This window comes from Gorilla gorilla, chromosome 8 (assembly GCF_029281585.2).
Source record: "Gorilla gorilla gorilla isolate KB3781 chromosome 8, NHGRI_mGorGor1-v2.1_pri, whole genome shotgun sequence".
Classification (NCBI taxonomy): Eukaryota; Metazoa; Chordata; class Mammalia; order Primates; family Hominidae; genus Gorilla; species Gorilla gorilla.
The window spans coordinates 36058269-36079146 of NC_073232.2; the positions used below are offsets into that span (position 1 = coordinate 36058269).

The window sequence follows — 20878 nt, forward strand, 5'->3', positions numbered from 1 at the left end:
GTGAAACCCCGTCTCTACTAAAAATACAAAAATTAGCTGGGTGTGGTGGTGCATGCCTGTAGTCCCAGCTACTCGGGAGGCTGAGGCAGGAGAAACACTTGAACCTGGGAGGCAGAGGTGACAGTGAGCTGAGATCACACCACTGCACTCTGGAGTGGAGACTCTTGGATGGAGACCACGACTCTATCTCAAAAAACGAGAACAAAAACAAAAAATACTCAAGTGTGGAGAACACTGACTCTTGAACAGAAGACTCTGACATTTCCTAATGCAGCCTGAAATTAAGGCCAAAGACATTACCAGTCTGGATGGATATAGGAATCACACACCACTCTCCAGGTAAGTTGTAGAGATTTGGTTGACTATAGTGTTTTTGTATAGACCAGAGATACCCAAGGACTATATGTTAGGCCAGCTCTGAGGTGCTGAATTCATCAGCCAAATGCTGGATCCCCAAAAAGTTTCTTGGAGTTCATTGAAAGCTAAGATCTCCCATTCATATAGAAATTAATTTCAGATCCAGAGCAGACACCCTCTAGAAAGTTGTCACTTGTAACTCCCATGCCTGTCTAAGGCTAAAGTAATGCCCTGGTTCAGTTCTCCTATACCCTCATTTAATAATTAATATCAATGAAATTAATGTGTTAGGGGAATATTTGTTTTATAGTGAAAATCAACTGAGATATGAATGCCTTAGCAAATCCCTTAGATAAAGCTCTTTTTTTTTTTGAGATGAAGTCTCACTCTGTCTCCCAGGCTGGAGTGCAGTGGCACGATATCTCGCCTCACTGCAAGCTCCGCCCCCTTGGTTCACACCATTCTCCTGCCTCAGCCTCCCGAGTAGCTGGGACTACAGGCGCCCACCACCACACCCGGCTACTTTTTGTATTTTGTTTAGTAGAGACGGGGTTTCACTGTGTTAGCCAGGATGGTCTCAATCTCCTGACCTCGTGATCCGCCCGCCTTGGCCTCCCAAAATGCTGGGATTACAGGCGTGAGCCACCGTGCCTGGCCAGATAAAGCTCTTTAATTCCAGTTCAAGGCTGTCACACGTGTTTTCTCCTTCTAAGAGTTACCAAGAAACTCATCAAACCCTTTTCCAAAACTGGTTCATTCATTCTTTGAAATGTGTCTTCCCATGCATTCTGCTGTGTCTATTGAGGAATAATGAAACTATAATTAAACCATGATTAGAACATAAGGGCTCAAGTGTGTTGAGGCCCATCTACCTGTATCTCCTGGAGATCCAAGACCCGGGATGATCACAGTAAGGAGGCCACCACATTAAACAGAAACATGTTCTGGGAACCTTCTTTATTCTAGGTATTGTGAGAGTCAGTGAGGAAACAACAGATGTGTCATTCTTCACTTCAGGGAGGGAGGCAAATTTCATGTTTAGTGCCACATTAAGGGGGAGCACAGAGGGCCTATAGAATCATGTCAAGAGAAGGGTGGTAGGTCATGGAGAGAGGCACATGAAGAAGTGATGTCAAAGCTGAACTTTAGGGCTGGGCATGGTGGTGCACGCCTGTAATCCCAGCACTTTGAAAGGCTGAGGCTGGCGGATCACTTGAGCTCAGGAGTTCGAGATCAGCCTGGGCAACATAGCAAGACCCTGTCTCTAAAATCAAATTAAATTAAATTTTAAAAGCTGAGACTTAAAGAATAAACAGGAGTTTGTGAGAGGGGAGAAGATGGAAAGAAAAAAAAAGTACATCCTAGAAAGAGACAATGTGTCTGCCAGGTTTCAATCAGGAGAGAAACCACCTAGTAACCTGAACAAGAAAAATTTAATACAAATAATTATTTGCTATAGAAGTTTGGCATGGTAGCTTGTGCCTGTAATCCCAATTACTTGGGAGGCTGAGGCATGAAGATGGCTTGAAGCCAGGGGTTTGAGACCAGCCTAGGCAGCATAGCCAGAACATGTCTCCAAAAAGTGTTTTAAAATTACCCATGGCCAGTGCCGGGCGCGGTGTCTCACACCTGTAATCCCAGCAGAGATTACATGCCTTGGGAGACCGAGGTCGGTGGATCACTTGGGGTCAGAAGTTTGAGAGCAGCCTGGCCGACATGGTGAAACCCCATCTCTACTAAAAATACAAAAATTAGCCAGGTGTGGTGGCAGGCGCCTGTAATCCCAGCTACTCGGGAGGCTGAGGCAGGAGAATAACTTGAATCCAGGAGGCGGAGGTTGCAGTGAGCCAAGATTGTGCCATTGCACTCCAGCCTGGATGACAGAGCAAGACTCTGTCTCAAAAAAAAAAAAAAAAAAAAAAAATAGCCATGCCCAGACATGGTGGCTCATGCCTGTAATCCCAGCACTTTGGGAGGCTGAGGTGGGCGGATCACTTGAGGTTAGGAGTTCAACACCAGCCTGGCCAACATGGTGAAACCCTGTCTCTACTAAAAATAGAAAAAAATTAGCCAGGCATGGTGTTGCATGCCTGTAATCCCAGCTATTCAGGAGGCTGAGGTGGGAGGATCGCTTGAACCCAGGAGGCAGAGGTTGCAGGGAGCTGAGATCGTGCCTCTGCACTCCAGCCTGGGTAACATAGCAAGACTCCATCTCAAAAAAAAAAAAAAAAATTATCCAGGCTCAGTGGCACATACCTGTAGTTCCAGCTTCTTGGGAGGCTAAGGCAGGAGGATCACTTGAGCACAGGAGTTTGAGACCAGCCTGGGGAATATAGCAAGACCCATCTCGGGCCGGGCACGGTGGCTCACACCTGTAATCCCAGCACCTTGGGAGACCGAGGTGGGTGGATCACGAGGTCAGGAGTTCGAGACCAGCCTGGCCAACATGGTGAAATCCCATCTCTACTAAAAATACAAAAATTAGCTGGGTGTGGTGGTGCAGTCCTGTAATCCCAGCTACTCGGGAGGCTGAGGCAGGAGAATTGCTTGAACCAGGGAGTCAGAGGTTGCAGTGAGCTGAGATTGCGCCATTGCACTCCAGCCTGGCAACAGAGTGAGACTCCATCTCAAAAAAAAAAAAAAGACCGCATCTCAAAGAAAAATTATTATTAACTGTAACAGTAGTATAAAAGTGAAAAGAAAAATCTAAAGAATCCTTTAGGGTAAGATTACACCCAAAGTATGAACAACTTAAAATGAGTGGCTTCACAAGGCTGGGGATTCAGATGTCCTTGGAGAAGGTGTGGTTGCCAAGGCCAGAGCTGGTCCACAGTCATCGAGCAAACAGCAAACGCCCTTCTGGAGTACCAGGGGCCCAATCTGATAGGTGCATAGATGGTGTGAGGAGGCAGGAAGCCCAGTTCCCCACACAGCAGTACAAGGCTTGAGGGTAGGAAGTTGTTACAAGCCTGCTCACAAAGACCATGGTGTCCATGTTAAAAGGGTTACTGGCTGGTGCCAAAGCTCAGGGTACTCAAGGAACTGCATGCTCTGGGAATGCACAGCCTGGGCAGAGCACTACTGGCATTGGTGTAGAAGGAACACGAAGAAGCAACCCAACAGCACAGCAGAACCTGGGCCAGGGCCACCCCTTGGTCTCTAGGCAGGCAGAAACAACCTACTGGGATGCAGATGAAATGAGGTTGGTAGTCAGATGCAAGGGAAAGTCACATGCAAATGGAGTCAAACTTCTCTGCCACCTAGCAGGCTGTAATCCCACCTCCTTCACCAATGTTTGAACCCCCCTCCCAAATTAACCCCTTCTTGAGTACTCTCCTTCAGCCCTAAGGTACCCTTTAGACTTCTCTTTCCATCTTTATAATTACTCTCATCTCATAGCTTAGTAATTCTTTATATTAAACCACGCTAAATTGCTGTGTGGTTTCTATGCTGTCATTGGACCCAGATTGATACAAAGGCCGTGGAGTCACACTGTCTGGATCTGTCTTCAGGAGACCCTATTGTGGAGTGCACAGTTGAACTGTAGCCTCCAGCTGGTGCTTTCACCACGACCTTGCTTCTGCCAGGCTGCTTCCAGCCAATGACTGAGCACAAAGAGGATACAAAGCCAAGTCATTTCTGTCTGGCATAGGACTCCTCTACAGGCTTATGCTGTAATCCCAGCACTTTGGGAGGCCAAGATGGGTAGACCACTTGAGGTCAGGAGTTTGAGACCAGCCTGGCCAACATGGTGAAACCCCATCTCTACTAAAAACACAAAAAAATTAGCCAGGCATGGTGGTGCACACTTGTAATCCCAGTTACTTGGGAGGCAGAGGTTGCAGCGAGCTGAGATCGCATCATAGCACTTCAGCCTGGGTGAAAGAGTGAGACTCTATCTCAAAACAAAACAAAAGCTGAAGAGGGTGGTTCTTATCTGGCTGATAACTGTTGTGAGATGATTTTGAATATTTGATGTGGCCTTTCTTTGAACGCTGACTCTCGCAGGGACAATTCTGTTCCCACAGCTGTTTTCACCTGCAATTGCCTTGACCTGAATGAATGCACTCCACTCTGGCCTTTCTTTCCTCTTAGCTCCTAAGGAATCCACAGATCCACTTTGGATTACCCTCTTCTAAGGCCTGCTCACACCCTTAACAGGACTTTTCATATGGGATCCCAAATGGATTCTCCCTCCCACCAACAGCTCTCATAATTGACCAGCATCTGTCCTCTATAAACATTCAAACATTCTTTGCCAAAACAAATGCTAAGAGACCAGACCAGTCTCAACACAGGAGCCAAGCAGCTCACCAGAACTTCTCTCAGGCTTGATTTCCTGGGGATGAGTTAAATACCTGCTTCCAGAAGTGCAGGAGATTCACATCAAGCTCTCTGAAGACAGTTTTATATGAGAAATCAGCACCTTTCCATCCTCCCTGACAGCTCTGTAAATTTGTCATAAAATGCATTCCCAAATTCATAGCAGATTAGCTACATTATGTATTACAATGCTAAGGCAAGACTGAAATAGTTTAGAACACCACACAGCACTTATATATATATAAGCACCACACAGCACTTATATATATATATATATAATCATATATATATAATATATATATAATCATATATATAAAATATATATATAATCATATAAATAATATATATATAATCATATAAATAATATATATATAATCATATATATATAATATATATATAATCATATATATATAATATATATATAATCATATATATATAATATATATATAATCATATATATATAATATATATATAATCATATATATATAATATATATATAATCATATATATATAATGAATATATATATATATATGAAGTTTCACAACAGGTTGTGAAAGGGGAATAAATATCATATTCATGACTAAAATAGGGATTCACCTCTGACAGAAAAGAATTTGCATAGAAGTAAAATCCTCACTTCAAAGATATCAACTCTGGCCTGGTGCAGTGGCTCATGCCTGTAATTCCAGCACTTTGGGAGGCTGAGGCAGGCAGATCATCTGAGGTCAGGAGTATGAGACCAACCTGGCCAACGTGGTGAAACCCCGTCTCTACTAAAAATACAAAAAAATTAGCCAGCATGGTGGCGGGTGCCTGGAATCCCAGCTGTTTGGGAGGCTGAGGCACAAGAATTGCTTGAACCTGGGAGGAGAAGGTTACAGTGAGCCAAGATCATGCCAACTCACTCCAGCCTGGGAGACAGAGCGAGACTCCATCTCAAAATAAAAAAAGAAAAAAAAAATCAGCTCTGCAAATCTTCATGTCCAGTACTGTTATGTTTCCAATCCAAAGATCAAGTCTATATTCTAACACACTTTATTAAAATATTACACACTTACATTAAGAAATATGCTTATAACTAGCTGGCTTGAAATAATGCAGAATTACCTTTAAAATGAATATGAACAAATATTAGAGAGTATCTAGCAATAAAGTATGTATCAGTTACTAAAAGTAATAATGATATAGATGATAGGTGAAATTCTGGCATTCTGATAGCTTTGAGTGAATAGCTATGAAAAGTTTAAGTCTTCTTTAGGTTCACTCTTAATAATAAATTGCTTTATCTGGAGTGTGGTTCCAAAATAAGTCACTAAGGAAGAAAAGTATTCAAGAGAAACTGCCCGAGTATCCTTAGCTATTGGATTTAACAGACTTCATAAACATGTTCAAAATGGAAGTCTGTTTATTATATTAAAGAAAACTTATAATAATCCAATGAACAAAGAATCTCAATAAAGAGGTACAAAGTTATGAAAGAACCAAATGGAAACCTGGGAGCTGAAAAATTCAACTTACAAAACAAAACAATGCAAGTAGATTTGAGATGGCAGACGCATCGGTGAGCTTGAAGAAAAATCAACATTACACAACCTGAGAAATAGAGGGAGAAAAAGACGGAAAAAAATGAACAGAGCCTGAGACCAGGGTAACAGGAAATGTACCAACAAATGCATGAGGCGAATCACAGAAGAGCAAAGGGCAGAAAAATGTAACTAAGAAATAATGTCCAAAAATCTCTCAAATTTTATAAAAAACATTATATATCCAAGAAGCTAAAACAAACAAAAACCAACAACAACAAACCCAAGTAGGATAAACACTATGAGATCCACACCTAAAAACGTCTTAGTCAAACTGTTTAAAAGACAAGGCCCAGAAAAAAAAAGCCCAAAAGCAGTGAGGAAAACAATTACACAAAGGAGACCAAAAATAATTAACAGCTGACTTCGCACCAAAAGTAATGGAAATCAGGGTGCACTGGGATGACGTTAAAAGAGAGTCAAAGAAAAAGTTGTCAGGCACAAATTCTATATCCAGCAAACTATCCTTAAAAAAAAAAAAGAATCAAGGCAAAACCAGACATTCCCAGATAAAGATTAAGGACATTAAGATCGTATAAAGCAGTAGTTCCAACCATTATTATTATTATTATTACTATTATTGGAGATGGTGTATTGCTCTGTCACCCAGGCTGGAGTATACTGGCATGATCTCAGCTCACTGCAACCTCTGCCTCCCAGGTTCAAGTGATTCTCCTGCCTCAGCAAGTTGAATACACGCAATTACAGGCATGCACCACCACGCACAACTAATTTTTGTATTTTGGGTAGAGATGGGGTTTCATCATGTTGGCCAGGCTTGTTTCAAACTCCTGGCCTCAAGAGATCTGCCTACCTCAGCCTCCTAAATTGCTGGGATTACAAGTGAGTCACTGCGCCCAGCCAGTGGTTCCAATTATTTAAAGCAAAAGAAGGTAGGAAAGGAGGAACAGCAGAATCTCTTTAGGTATGAGGGAAAAAAAATAGCAAAAGACAGGTATAAATTCAAATATATAAATAATATTAAGTATAAATGAACTGAACACTCCACCGAAATGGCAGAGATTGTGAAACGGGATAAAAAAGCAAGATCCGGGCCGGGCACGGTGGCTCATGCCTGTAATCCTAGCACTTTGGGAGGCCGAGGTGGGTGGATCACGAGGTCAGCAGATCGAGACCATCCTGGCGAACATGGTGAAACCCTGTCTCTACTAAAAATACGAAACAAAAAATAAGCCGGGCGTGGTGGCGGGCGCCTGTAGTCCCAGCTACTCAGGAGGCTGAGGCAGAATGGCTTAAACCCGGGAGGCGGAGCTTGCAGTGAGCCGAGATCACGCCACTGCACTCTAGCCTGGGCGACAGAGCAAAACTCCATCTGAAAAAACAACAACAAAACAAACAAACAAAAAAGGCAAGATGAGGCCAGGCGCGGTGACTTACGCCTGTAATCCCAGCACTTTGGGAGGCCTAGGCGGGTGGATCACGAGGTCAGGAGATCGAGACCATCCTAACACAGTGAAACCCCGTCTCTACTAAAAATACAAAAAATTAGCTGGGCGTGGTGGCCGGCGCCTGTAGTCAGTCCCAGCTACTCGGGAGGCTGAGGCAGGAGAATGGCGTGAACCCGGGAGGCGGAGCTTGCAGTGAGCGGAGATGGCACCACTGCACTCCAGCCTGAGAAACAGAGCCAGACTCGTCTCAAAAAAAAAAAAAAAAAAAAAAAAAAAAATCAAGATCCATCTGATAAAGGACTTGCATTCAGAATATATCTTTTATAACTTGTAAGAACAAGACAACCCAATTAAAAGAAGTAAAAGATCTCAATAGACACTTCTCCAAAGAAGATATACAAATGGCCAATAAGCACAGGAAGATGCTCAGCATCTTATGTCACTAGAGAAATGATCTAACTTGGATGAGATTAATTTGGATATGAGTGGTCCACTAGAATGGCCATAATTATAAAGGCAGACTACAAGCACTGCAAAAGATGTGGAGAAACTATAACCTTCCTACATTGCTAGTTAGAACATAAAATATTATAGTCACTTTGAAAATAGTTCATAAGTTTCTTAAAAAATTAATCCAAACACTTGCATGACAATGTTTTGGGTGATGGAAATGTTCTAAAATCTAATTGTGGTGATGATTACACACACAACATCTTTCAACTCTACATTTACAATGAATTTTATCATATGTAAATTATACCTCAACAAATATGTAAAAAAATTTAAGACAGATAAGACTTTATCAATATTTTATACGTGTATGTATGTACATACAGAGAGGGAGACAGAACAGGTTTGGGGCAATAAAAAACGGGCAGAATGATAACAATTGGTAAATCTGGATGCAGGGTATATGAGACATCCATGTATTATGCTGGCAACATTTCTGCCAGTTTGAAATTACATTAAGATTTAAGATTATCAACCAAAAGGTCAAGAATATAATGTAACAAGCTTCCTGTAACAATATCTATCTTTTTTCAATGAAGACCATATACAGCTTAAGTTATTAGGAAATTGTAGATAATTTTAATAAAGTCAACGTCAAGAATATAATCTGGTTGTAATACCAATACAATGTGCTCTAAAATAATTTTTCTATTGAGTTAAATATTCATCTGTAAATCCTATAACAGCATGTTCATATTCACAAAATCTGAATGAAAAGTAAACACAACTTGGCATTTCTGACGCAGGGTAACACAAAGTTCACTTAGGAGGGGACTGAGATTTTTGTTTAATTTTGCTTTTGAAACCAAGCACAGTTATAGTCAAAATGAGGGACATTATTCAGAATGAGGTTATGTATTTATTTAACAAAATACTGCTTCTCTGAAGTACATTTCATTAGGGAGAGTGACAGTAATGCTAAAAAAAAGAACATGAAAATGCACACAGCATTTCTGAAAGGTTATAATCATTTATCTAATTTTTTTTTGAGACAGAGTCTCACTCTGTCACCCAGGCTGGAGTGCAGTGAGTGGCTCCTGTGATCTTGGCTCACTGCAACCTCCACCTCCCGGGTTCAAGCAATTCTTGTGCCTCAGCCTCTCAAGTAGCTGGGATTCCAGGCATGCACCACCACACCTGGCTATTTTTTTTTGTATTTAAATTTATTTTAATTTTTTTTTGAGGCAGAGTCTTGCTCTGTTGCCCAGGCTGGAGTGCAGTGGCATGATCTCAGCTCACTGCAACCTCCATCTCCCAGGCTCAAGCAATTCTCCTGCCTTGGCCCCCAGAGTAGCTGGGATTATAAGCACCTGCCACCATGCCCAGGTAATTTTTGCATGTTTAGTAGAGATGGGGTTTCACCATGTTGGCCAAGCTGGTCTCAAACTCTTGACCTCAGGTGATTTGCCCGCCTTGGCCTCTGAAAGTGCTGGGATTACAGGCGTGAGCAACCACGCCCAGCCCTATTTTTTTGTATTTTAGTAGAGACAGCGTTTCACCACGTTGGCCAGGCTGGTCTCGAAATCCTGGCCTCAAGCAATCCACCCGCCTCAGCCTCCAAAAGTGCTGGGATTACAGATGTGAGCCATGGCACCATGCCAAAAGGCTATATTCCTGGCTCTGTGTTTCCGAGACTGCTTTTGATCCCAACTTCTCTACATTTAGATTAAAAAACATTTTATTCATGGTCAATCTGGAACATAATTACTGCATCTTAATTAAGTTTCCACTGATGTATACAGAAGGCTAAAGGCACAATTTTTATCAAATCTAGTAGAGTAACCAAACAAAATCATTAATTACTTTCAACTTAATAACTAACTGACATTCCTCAAAAGAGCTGTTTTCAATCCTGATAGTTCTTTATTTTTTCAAAATATATTTGCCATGGGATGCTAATTTGCAATAGGTGTCATAATGAGAATAACCCAAACTGGATAAATGTGACAAATGATTGACAAAGCATTTCACACTCTTCAATTACACCACATCAAGAATGAGGGGAAAGCGTTGTAAAAGTAGACTACTGCAATGCTACTTATATTCTTGCAATAAAACCAGCAAGCATCCATATCAAGAGAGTTATCATCTCACTTCCAACTTTTTCCCCTCAAGAACAATTTGAATCTCTTTGGCATCCAAAGTCTCATAGGTCAATAAAGCTTCTGCGAGATTCTTATGCTCCTTTGCATGAGTTTTCAAGATATGTTTTGCTCGTTCATATGAGTCCTGAAATAGAAAAGGAGATACGTAAGCAGCAGCAAATGCAGGGATGCGAAAACCAGTCTATAGGAAGAGAAAGAAAAACTTTATGTACCCTAAAAAATATGAAATCTGTTTATATTTATAAAATCATGTAGAATCTTGATTCTAAAGTAGAGATAATTTGTGCATTATAACATAAATAGTGAGGAAAAGAGAATAAACACCTGAGAAGGCAGAGACCACCTCTTCTATAACACTCTAAACCTTTCCATCATACAAACTTTCTGTATCCTTAACTACTCTAAAGCATTCCTCCTACTTCCTTGAAATAATCAAACCCATGGTCCCTCCTGTGGAGAATGCATTCCCTAAGCCCTCTCAAGTGCTATTTGTTCATGTTTACCCTAGTTACTTCACAGTAAACAGCTGAGCTCATTGTTCCCGTTACCTCTTTCAGACCATTACTAACCTACCCTCTTATATAATGCACTCTTCCTATTCTGTTGAAGTCCAGGCCATTTGACTATGGAGCTATCCAACCGTCTTCATTGTGCCATCTAACAAACATAGTCCTTACTCACTAAAGACTTTGGCACTCAGCTCTGTCACTCTCTCTCTCTATTTTTTTTCAGTCTCACTGATGCTTAGGCTGGAGTGAAGTCAGGCAATCACAACTCACTACGGCCTCAACCTCCCTGGGCTCAGGTGATCCTCCCACCTCAGCCCAAGTAGCTGGGACTACAGGCATGAACCACCATGCCCAGCTAATTTTTCTATGTTTTGTAGAGATGGGGTTTTACCGTGTTGCCCAGGCTGGTCAGTCTTACCCTTAAAACCTGCCTGGCTGGGTGCGGTGGCTCACACCTGTAATCCCAGCACTTTGGGAGGCCAAGGCAGGTGGATCGTTTGAGCCCAGGAGTTCGACACCAGCCTGGGTAACATAGTGAAATGCTCTCTACAAAAAATAACAAAATTAGCTAGGCATGGCAGCATGCGCTTATAGTCCCAGCTACTCAGGAGGCTGAGGTGGGAGGATCACTTGAGCTTGGGAGACAGAGGTTGCAATGAGCCAAGATCACAGCACTGCACTCCAGCCTGGGTGACAGGGCAAGATGCTGTCTCAAAAAAAAAAAAAAAAAAAAAAAAAAGACCTGCCTTCATGAATGGGTAGCTTCAACATTCAAATGCAATACATAACCAATCTCTCCACTAAGTTCCCACATCTATTTCCAACTAAGATGCCTCAGATTCAACATACATAATACTGAAATTGGGCCGGGTGCAGTGGCTCATGCCTGTAATCCCAGCACTTTGGGAGGCCGAGGTGGGTGGATCGCCTGAGGTAAAGAGTTTGAGATCAGCCTGGCCAACATAGTGAAACCCTGTCTCTACTAAAAATACAAAAAATTAGCCAGGCATGGTGGCACGCACCTGTAATCCCAGCTACTCAGAAGGCTGAGGCAGAAGAATCACTTGAACCCAGAAGGCGGAAGTTGCAATGAGCCGAGATAGCACTACTGCACTCTAGCCTGGGCAACAAGAGTGGAACTCTGTCTCAAAAAAAAAAAAAAAAGAAAAAACAAAAACAAAAAACTGAAATCATAGAGCTAGGCATAGTGGTGTGTGCCTGTAGCCCCAGCTACTTGGGAGGTTGACTTGAGCCCAGGAGTTCAAGTCCAGCCTGGGCAATATAGCAAGACCCATCCCCTTAAAAAAAAAATGACAAAACCCACAAAAAACCAACAATAAAACACCTACTAAACTTATTTCTTAGGTTGCAGTGAGCCGAGATCATGCCACTGCACTCTAGCCTGGGCAACAGAGTGAGACTCCATATAAAAAAAAAAAAAAAAAAAAAATTATTTGTTGAATATATGTCAAAGACTCAATAAACAATACTCTTCCCATTCTATTACCTCTTACAGTTTTGCAGCTAAAGTACAATTGAATTTTATATACACATAAAATTTTATATATAGATTTTATTTCAACAGCTTATGGGGTACAAGTGGTTTTGGTTACATGGGTGAATTGTATAATGGTAAAGTCTGGGATTTTAGTGTATCCATACCTACATAGTGTACACTGTACCTAATACCTAATATGTAGTTATTTTGTCCCTCACCCTGAGAATTGAATTTTTACAACCATGCAATATAGAACTGTTCTTAGCCCGTGTCCAGGTTCATGAACAGAGAGGTGCCTTAATAACATTTAAATCACTGCTGAAATGCTGCACCTATTATCTTTATTTTTCAATTTTTTCCCCAGACACCATGGTGACTATTATCTTTATTTTATAAAATGATGTTTCTAGTGAACAGAGGGCCTTCAGCTGTTATTTTTTAAGAACCTAACTATTTAAGCACATTGTTCCTAAGAAAATAAATAAGCACAAAAAATATTATTACCCTTAGAAGGATTCTTATTTCTTGTTCGATGGCAGATTGGGTTTCTGGACTTAGTTTCCCTGTATCACTGTAGGTCATAACTCCAAGCTAAAACCAAAAGGAAGAAAGTAATTGAACAGAAAACCCCCAAACACCAACAAATTTGAAAGAGAAAGTACTATCCTATATATAAGGAAACAAATATATGGGGGACAAGAAAGAAGTACAATAGAAAACTGCATTTGAGGCCGGGCACAGTGGCTCACACCTGTAATCCTAGGATTTTGGGAGGCCGAGGCGAGTGGATCACCTGAGGTTAGGAGTTCGAGACCAGCCTGGAAACACGGAGAAACGCCATTTCTTCTAAAAACACAAAAAATAGCTGGGCATAGCGGCACGTGCCTGTAATCACAGCTACTCAGGAGGCTGAGACAGGAGAATCGCTTGAACCCAGGAGGCGGTGGTTGCAGTAAGCTGACATTGCGCCACTGCACTCCAGCCTAGGTGACAGAGCGAGACTCTGTCTCCAAAAAAAATAAAAATAAAAAAACTGCATTTGAGGGCAAAGAAATTTCCACATTCTTCTGAAAGTATAAAGACTAACATTTAGCCAGGCATGGTGGCAGGTGACTGTAATCCCAGCTACTTGGGAGGCTGAGGCAGGAGAATCGCTTGAACCCGGGAGGCGGTAGCTGCAGTGAGCCGACATCACGCCACTGCACTACAGCCTGGGCAACAGAGCAAGACTCCGTCTCAAAAACAAAGAAACAAAAAAACACTAATATCAAAATAGTAAAAGTATGAGCAAGAGAGAACATTTAAAATCTTTTTTTTTTTTTTTTTTTGGAGACAGGGTCTTGCTCTGTCACCCAGGGTAGAGTGCAGTGGACTTACTGTAGCCTCGACCTCCTGGGTTCAGAGAATCCTCCCACCTCAGACTCCCAAGTAGCTGGGATTACAGGCACACACCACCATACCTGGCTAATTTTTGTATTTTTTTAGAGATGGGGTTGTGCCATGTTGCCCAGGCTGGTCCAGAACTCACTCCTGGGCTCAAGCAATACAGTCTCCTCAGCCTCCCAAAGTGCTGGGATTACAGGTGTGAGCCACAGTGCCCAGCCTAAAATCATTTTAAGTCTGGTTCTCAGTACTTTCTTGAAAAACCTTGGCAGCTACTTCAAATATAGAAATCCATAATTCACAGAGTATAGTAGTGCTTCAAGGAACAATGACAAGATGAAAATATGAAATATAGGGAAACAGTAAAGTAACCAAACTTAGAAAGTAGACTCTTTCATGCCACATGGAAAAGCTAAGGAATTCACCTTGCTTTATCACTTAATTAACTCGTGAAGTAATAGTTACTATCTGGGCAGCTCATTCTCAGCAGCTAAGAGAAGGCTCCATTTTCTTTATTCAGAGAATAACAATGTTCAGAATAAAGAGCCTCAAATCCATTTGGAGTGAGAGAGAGAAAAAGTGAATATTACCAATTTATAATCAGAACCATCTCTCAAATCAACACTTGACACATAATTTGATACATGAAAAGGATTAAAAAAATCTATTACCTTTTCACTCATTCCAAATTTGGTAACCATCCGCTTTGCTATTTTAGTGGCATTATCAAAATCACTGGAAGCACCTAAAATAAAATAAAAACATACCATTTTAAAACATATCTTTAAGACCACATATAATTTGAACTAAAGCCATTCTTTAAAGCTAACCTGTTGTAATATGGTCGGTTCCAAATATAAGCTCCTCTGCCACTCTTCCTCCCATACTAACATCCATTTGTGCAAGCAGCTGGGCTCTAGTTTCATTCCATCTGTCATTCTCAGGTAACAGGGACACCTAGACAATTAAAAGTTAATCAGATAAAAAGTAAGGAAAGAGGCTGGGTGCGGTGGCTCACGCCTGAATCCCAGCACTTTGGCAGGCTGAGGTGGGTGGATCACCTGAGGTTGGGAGTTCGAGACCAGCCTGACCAACATGGAGAAATCCTATCTCTACTAAAAATACAAAATTAGGCAGGCATGGTGGTGCATGGCTATAATCCCAACTACCTGGGAGGCTGAGGCAGAAGACTCACTTGAAGCCAGGAGACAGAGGTTGCAGTGAGCTGAGATCATGCCATTGCACTCTAGCCTGGGCAACAAGAGTGAAACTCCATCTCAAAAATAAAATACAATAAATAAAATAAAACCAAATTAAATTAAAATAAAATAAAATAAAATGTAATGAAAGAAATTCAGATACAGGCTGGGTGCAGTGGCTCATACCTGTAGTCTCAGCACTTTGGGAGGCTGAGGTGTGAGGATCACTTGAGCCCAGGAGTTTGAGACTAGCCTGGGCAACATCGCGAGACTCCATCAATATAAAATAAAATAAAAATTTTAAAAAAATTCAGATACAGTTCTGATATAGTTACATTAAAAACCAGAATTTCAGCACCGTAAGACTGGGCAAAATAAAAAAAAACAAACCAGAATTATCATTTAGCTCTCACTAAAGTACTTTATACCATGTTGCTGAAAGCTGGTCATCAGGGGACTGATGAAAAACCAGCAATTAGAGAATAAAAACATCCTTTATAAAGCAACAACAATAGGTGGATAATGCTGCAATAGGACTGTTTTCTCCCCAGGTGCATAGAAATTTTTTAAATGTCTACAATGTTGAAAGATCTGATAAACTTGTACTAAATGATAAAAATCTTAGAGAAACTACTGAATCAGTTACTACAAAACATAATGTTTTCCCTTTTGGGGCAGCGGAGTAATTAGATATTTAAGAATTAGGCAGGCCATGGTGGCTCACGCCTGTAATCCCAGCACTCTGGGAGACTGAGGCAGGTGGATCACCTGAGGTCAGGAGTTCTAGAGCAGCCTGGCCAACATGGTGAAACCCCATCTCTACTAAAAATACAAAAATTAGCTGGGCGTGGTGGTGGGCATCTGTAATCCCAGTTACTTGGGAGGCTGAGGTGAAAGAATCGTTTGAATCCGGAAGGCAGAGGTTGCAGTGAGCTGAGATCGCGCCATTGCACTCCAGCCTGGGTGACAGGGCGAGACACTATAAAAAACTTACATGTCCAAGTGTTGGCCCCCGTGGCATGATTGTAGCTTTGTTGATAGGCATTGCATCTTTTGTGTAATATGCAATAATGGCATGACCAGATTCATGATATGCTGTGATGGTTTTGTTTTTGTTATCAATTTCCACACTTCTTCTTTCAGGCCCTAAGATAAATTTAATTGAGTAAATACTCCATTAGAAAGGTATATTTAAATCAACAAAACACATTCTTGTCTGCAAATCAAATACACTCCACCCTTCCTATCAGCAGATTCTGCATCCATAGATTCAACCAAATAAGGATGAAAACTATGGGGAAGAGGAACAATAAAAAATAATACAAATGAAAAAAATACATTATAACAACTATTTACAGAGCATTTATATTGTATTAGTAATCTAGAGATGATTTGATGTATACAGGAGAATTATGTAGGTATATGCAAATAGTACACCATTTTATAAAAAGACACTTGAGCATCGCTGAATTTTGGTATCCACACGGGTCCTGGAACCAATCCCCACCCCCTCAGTGGATACTGAGAGGTGAATGTATCTGATATGGGATTAATATTATAAAACAAAAAACTCATTCTCCTTAAAGTCATTCTTATTATAGCTCACTCCAACCTTGAACTCTTAGCCTTAAGCAATCTGCCCACCTCAGCTTCCCAAAGTGCTGGGATTACAGGCATGTGCCACTGCACCTAGCTTTAGTAATTTTTAGTAATTTTGTTTCTTTTTAAACAGGGTCTGTAACCCAGGCTGGAGTACAGTGGCATGATCATGGCTCACTGTAGCTTTAACTTCTTGGACTTAAGTAATCCTCCCACCTAGGACTCACAAGTAGATGGGACCACAGTCGCATGCCACCCCACCCAGCTAATTTTTAAAATTTTTGGTAGAGATGGAGTCTTGCTATGTTGCCCAGCTGATCTTGAACTCCAACGATTCTGGGCTCAAGCAGTCCTCCTGCCTTGGCCTCCCAAAGTGCTGGGATTAGAGGTGTGAGCCACCACGCCCAGTCTACAAAGTTTTTTAAAATGGGCAGAATTCATTCCTAACACATACAAACTTTAACAATTTAACTGAAAACCAAAACTGTCAAAACTAGCATCTTAATTCAAAAGGGAAAACTTATTTCTATTTCTATAAAATAAACTTCCAATTTAACAAGAATATCATAACTAATGTGCTTAAGCCAATCCAAGATTTAAAATCGAAATTAAGCACAGAATAAAGTTAACTATCCTTTTTCGCAGCAATGTCTGACAAGAGGAAATGTATACGTGCCTCATCTCCCCACTACCAGTTTAACTATATAATTACATAAGCCACTAGAATATATTTGTTTCATAAGATGCCAAATTGTGGTGTTGTCAAGTATATATTTTCATGTTCCCATCACTTTTTAAAGCTTTCCAGTCAGAAGAAAAGGTTTTCTAAGAAAGAGACAAAACTAATAAATGTGGTACACTATAAAATCAGTTCTGTATCACTGACAAGATTATTGTCAAGAAAATGTTACAGTTTAATGGCATTTGTTTGATGTTAAGTTGGGAATTTTGTAAAATCATTTATTACAAATCTTGAAAACCCAGACACTGAAGTTTTAGAGTAAGATTAGATTCAACATAGCCATGGCTTTAGCTGTTTGAATAGAGTATTTGCCCCTAAATGAATTATCTAACACAATGAAAAGTAAAAGACAGAAAAAAAAGAAAGGAAACCTACCCATTAGAATTTTGTCTTTGGAAAACTCCAGCTCCTTCATGGTAACCATTTCTTTTCCATCAACAGCTGCTTTTAATGCAGCCTGGTTCACAAGATTCTCCAACTCTGCTCCAGAAAAGCCAACGGTACCTCGAGCTATAATTTCTGGATCAACGGCTAATGTAAAAAGAGAACACAACGTTAAAAGTCTAAAACAGGTAAAAGAAAGCTCTTCACAAAGAACTCACATTCTGACTGGGTGCGTTGGCTCATGCCTGTAATCCCAGCACTTTGGGAGGCTGGGGCTGGCAGATCACCTAAGGACAGGAGTTGGAGACCAGCCTGGCCAACATGGTGAAACCCCATCTCTACTAAAAATACAAAAATTAGCTGGGCATGGTGGCATGCACCTGTAATCCCAGCTATTCAGAAGGCTGAGGCAGAAGAATCACTTGAACCCGGGAGGTGGAGGTTGCAGTCAGCCAAGATTGTGCCACTCCACTCCAGCCTGGGCAAAAAGGGCAAAACTCTTGTCTCAAAAAAAAACAAACAAAAAAAAACACCTCACATTCCGAGGGAAAAAAGAAAATAGCTAGCTATTCTGAGCCATAGTTTAGTCACTTTTTCTCTGAATTTCATCTGGAAATACTTTAGACATAAAAGCTGCCCTTATAGGAAACATGTATAGTTTAATGAATTGATACAGCTATCTCTGAAACTACTGCAGCTTTAATAATTTATTACTCAAGTGAGTAATACATTTCCATGTGTTTTGTTTTATAATTTGCTTTCTTCTCTTTTGGCCCCACACTGACTATATCATGAGTTACTGTTTCTGCAGCTTTTTAATATTATTTTGCATTTTACATTCATCTTAAAAAAATGTGTGTGTGTGTTGTGTATATGTATGTATCCTCAAATATTATCTGTCTGAATACTCTAAAAAAACCTTTCTTTAGACTCAGGGTTCAAAACAATAGAATCTCCTGGATATACACTAAGGAATGGACTTTTAAACGAACATACTAATGGAAAAAAAAAAGACAAACATGAACTGGTCTTTTAATGTTAATACATGTATCATGAAAGGACCACAAACATTACCACTTTACAGAAATGACAAATGTTTGTTTTGATACTTACATTGATCAAACTTTATTTTATTGAGATACCATTTCAAAATTTCTGTTCGACCTTTTACATCTGGCCTTGGAACTGTAACTTGCATGTCAAAACGACCAGGACGTATTAAGGCACTTCAGGAAGAATGCAAAAGGAAAATATAAATTAATAAACTATTTAAGCTCAAATTCAACAGGACTGACACCCTAATGACATGACTGGGAAGCCAATGGCAGCCAGAGCGCAGATGGAGTTTTGTACATAAATATTCAGATAGTTGCTTTAAAACATGGCTCAAGTAACAGTGTCAATAACCAGAAAGCAGAACAAAGATTCATTTAGATACATGTGTGTACCTAGGTAGCCTACCCCTCAGAAACAAAAGCATGCAGGTAATTCAGTCCAGGAACAAATAATTCCACAACAAACTATTATGAGAACCACACATCCATCTCAACTGCTAAGTACAAAATGTTAGACTAGAGTCTTAGGCAGTGACAAACTACTGATCAAATGAAACAATAAAATTTTTTTCATAGTAACTTTAAACCTAGTTATAATACTACAGTTAATTTATTTTAAAAATCCTCTCTACATACAACTTTTGTGACATATAACAAATAAATATTTTAAGTTTTATTGAGATGTAATTCACATAACATAATTTAAAGTGGATACTTCAGTGGTTTTTAATACATTCAGAATTGTACAACCATCACCACAATCTAATTTTAGAATATTCCCATCCCCCACAAAGAAATCCCATATCCAATGACAGCCATTCCCCATTCTCCCTAACCTCTGGTAACTGCTAACCCAATTTGTCTCTGTGAATTTGCTTATTCTGGATATTGAATATAAATGGAATCATACAATGTTGATGTGATCTTTTGCAACGGACTTCTTTTAGCATAATTTTGTAGCATGTAACAGTATTTCACAAAAATCTTCTTTTAATACTTACTTATCTAATGCCTCTGGGAAGTTTGTGGCTCCTATTATGATAACTCCTTCATTGGGTTTAAAACTATACAGGAAAAAAAATAGCATCTTTTACTAACACTGAAGCACAGCACACATGTAGAAATGCTCTACACAAAACTGGTTTGTTTTCTTTTTTTGAGACTAGGACTCGCTTTGTGGCCTAGGCTGGAGCGCACCAGTATGATCATAGCTCACTGCTGCCTCAAACTCCTGGGTTGAAGTGAACCTTCTGCCTCAACCTCTCAAGTAGCTGGAAGGACAGGTGCAGGCCAACATATCTGACTAATTTATTTTTTATTTATTTTTAAATATTTTCTCCCCAATTTCTAGGTACAAGCCACTATTTTTTTTTTTTTTTTTTTGGAGATGGAGTCTCACTGTCACCCAGGTTGGAGTTCAATGGCGCTCACTGCAACCTCCATCTCCCAGGTTCAAGCAATTCTCATGTCTCAGCTTCCTGAGTAGCCAGGATTACAGGCGCCTGCCACCAAACCCAGCTAATTCTTATATTTTTAGTAGAGACGGGGTTTCACCATGTTGGCCAGGTTGGTGTTGAACTCCTGACCTCAAGCAATACACCCGCCTCAGCCTCCCAAAGTGCTAGGATTATAGGCTTGAGCTACTGTGCCTGGTGACTGTTTTTATTTTTAGTAGAGATAGGGTCTTGCTATCTTGACCAGGCTGGTTTTGAACTCCTGGCCTCAAGCAATCCTCCCACCTTGGCTTCCAAAAGTCCTGGGATTACAGGCGTGAGCCACCATGCCCAGCTTCATTAATCAAATAACAGCCAAGAAAAGAAACTGATAATAAACCACCAATTCATCTGTGACTACATACCTTCACAATTATCTGGTCTATGCAGGAAAAGATAACCTGATATAAAAAGCTTAGGTGCCTGGTTAATTTTTGAAAAATTACTTTCAAGTATACCAATTCAAATTATTTGCTCCTGGGCTTCCTATGTGGTTTCAAAATGTCTTATATTGAGTTTTAAGATACTTCTTTCAAAGCAACATCACCTCTTGCTTCTTATATTATGAACATTGATGTAAGCTTTAAATCTGCCAATACACTCAAAGTTAATCATAAATTATGTAGAAACAACTGTATTTCTTCAAATAGACTACTAGTCTCGGCATAAATCATTGTTTTTGTCATAAGTGTAACAATAAATGAAAAAGGATATAAATACCATAAATT

General features: G+C 40.3%; 1 protein-coding gene across 1 annotated transcript in view; it reads right to left on the reverse strand.

Annotated features, from left to right (window-relative positions):
* Positions 1 to 8739: 8739 nt before the first annotated feature.
* Positions 8740 to 20878, reverse strand: part of YME1L1 (YME1 like 1 ATPase) — a 43879-nt gene continuing 31740 nt past the window's right edge. Inside the window, exons 12-19 of the mRNA XM_031015638.3 lie at positions 19659 to 19721; positions 18716 to 18828; positions 17594 to 17749; positions 15872 to 16023; positions 14509 to 14635; positions 14350 to 14423; positions 12800 to 12886; positions 8740 to 10412 (exon numbers count right to left, since the gene is read on the reverse strand). Of these exons, the coding sequence (XP_030871498.2) occupies positions 10269 to 10412; positions 12800 to 12886; positions 14350 to 14423; positions 14509 to 14635; positions 15872 to 16023; positions 17594 to 17749; positions 18716 to 18828; positions 19659 to 19721 (916 nt within the window). The 3' untranslated portion in view covers positions 8740 to 10268. The remainder of the gene's footprint in view (positions 10413 to 12799; positions 12887 to 14349; positions 14424 to 14508; positions 14636 to 15871; positions 16024 to 17593; positions 17750 to 18715; positions 18829 to 19658; positions 19722 to 20878) is intronic.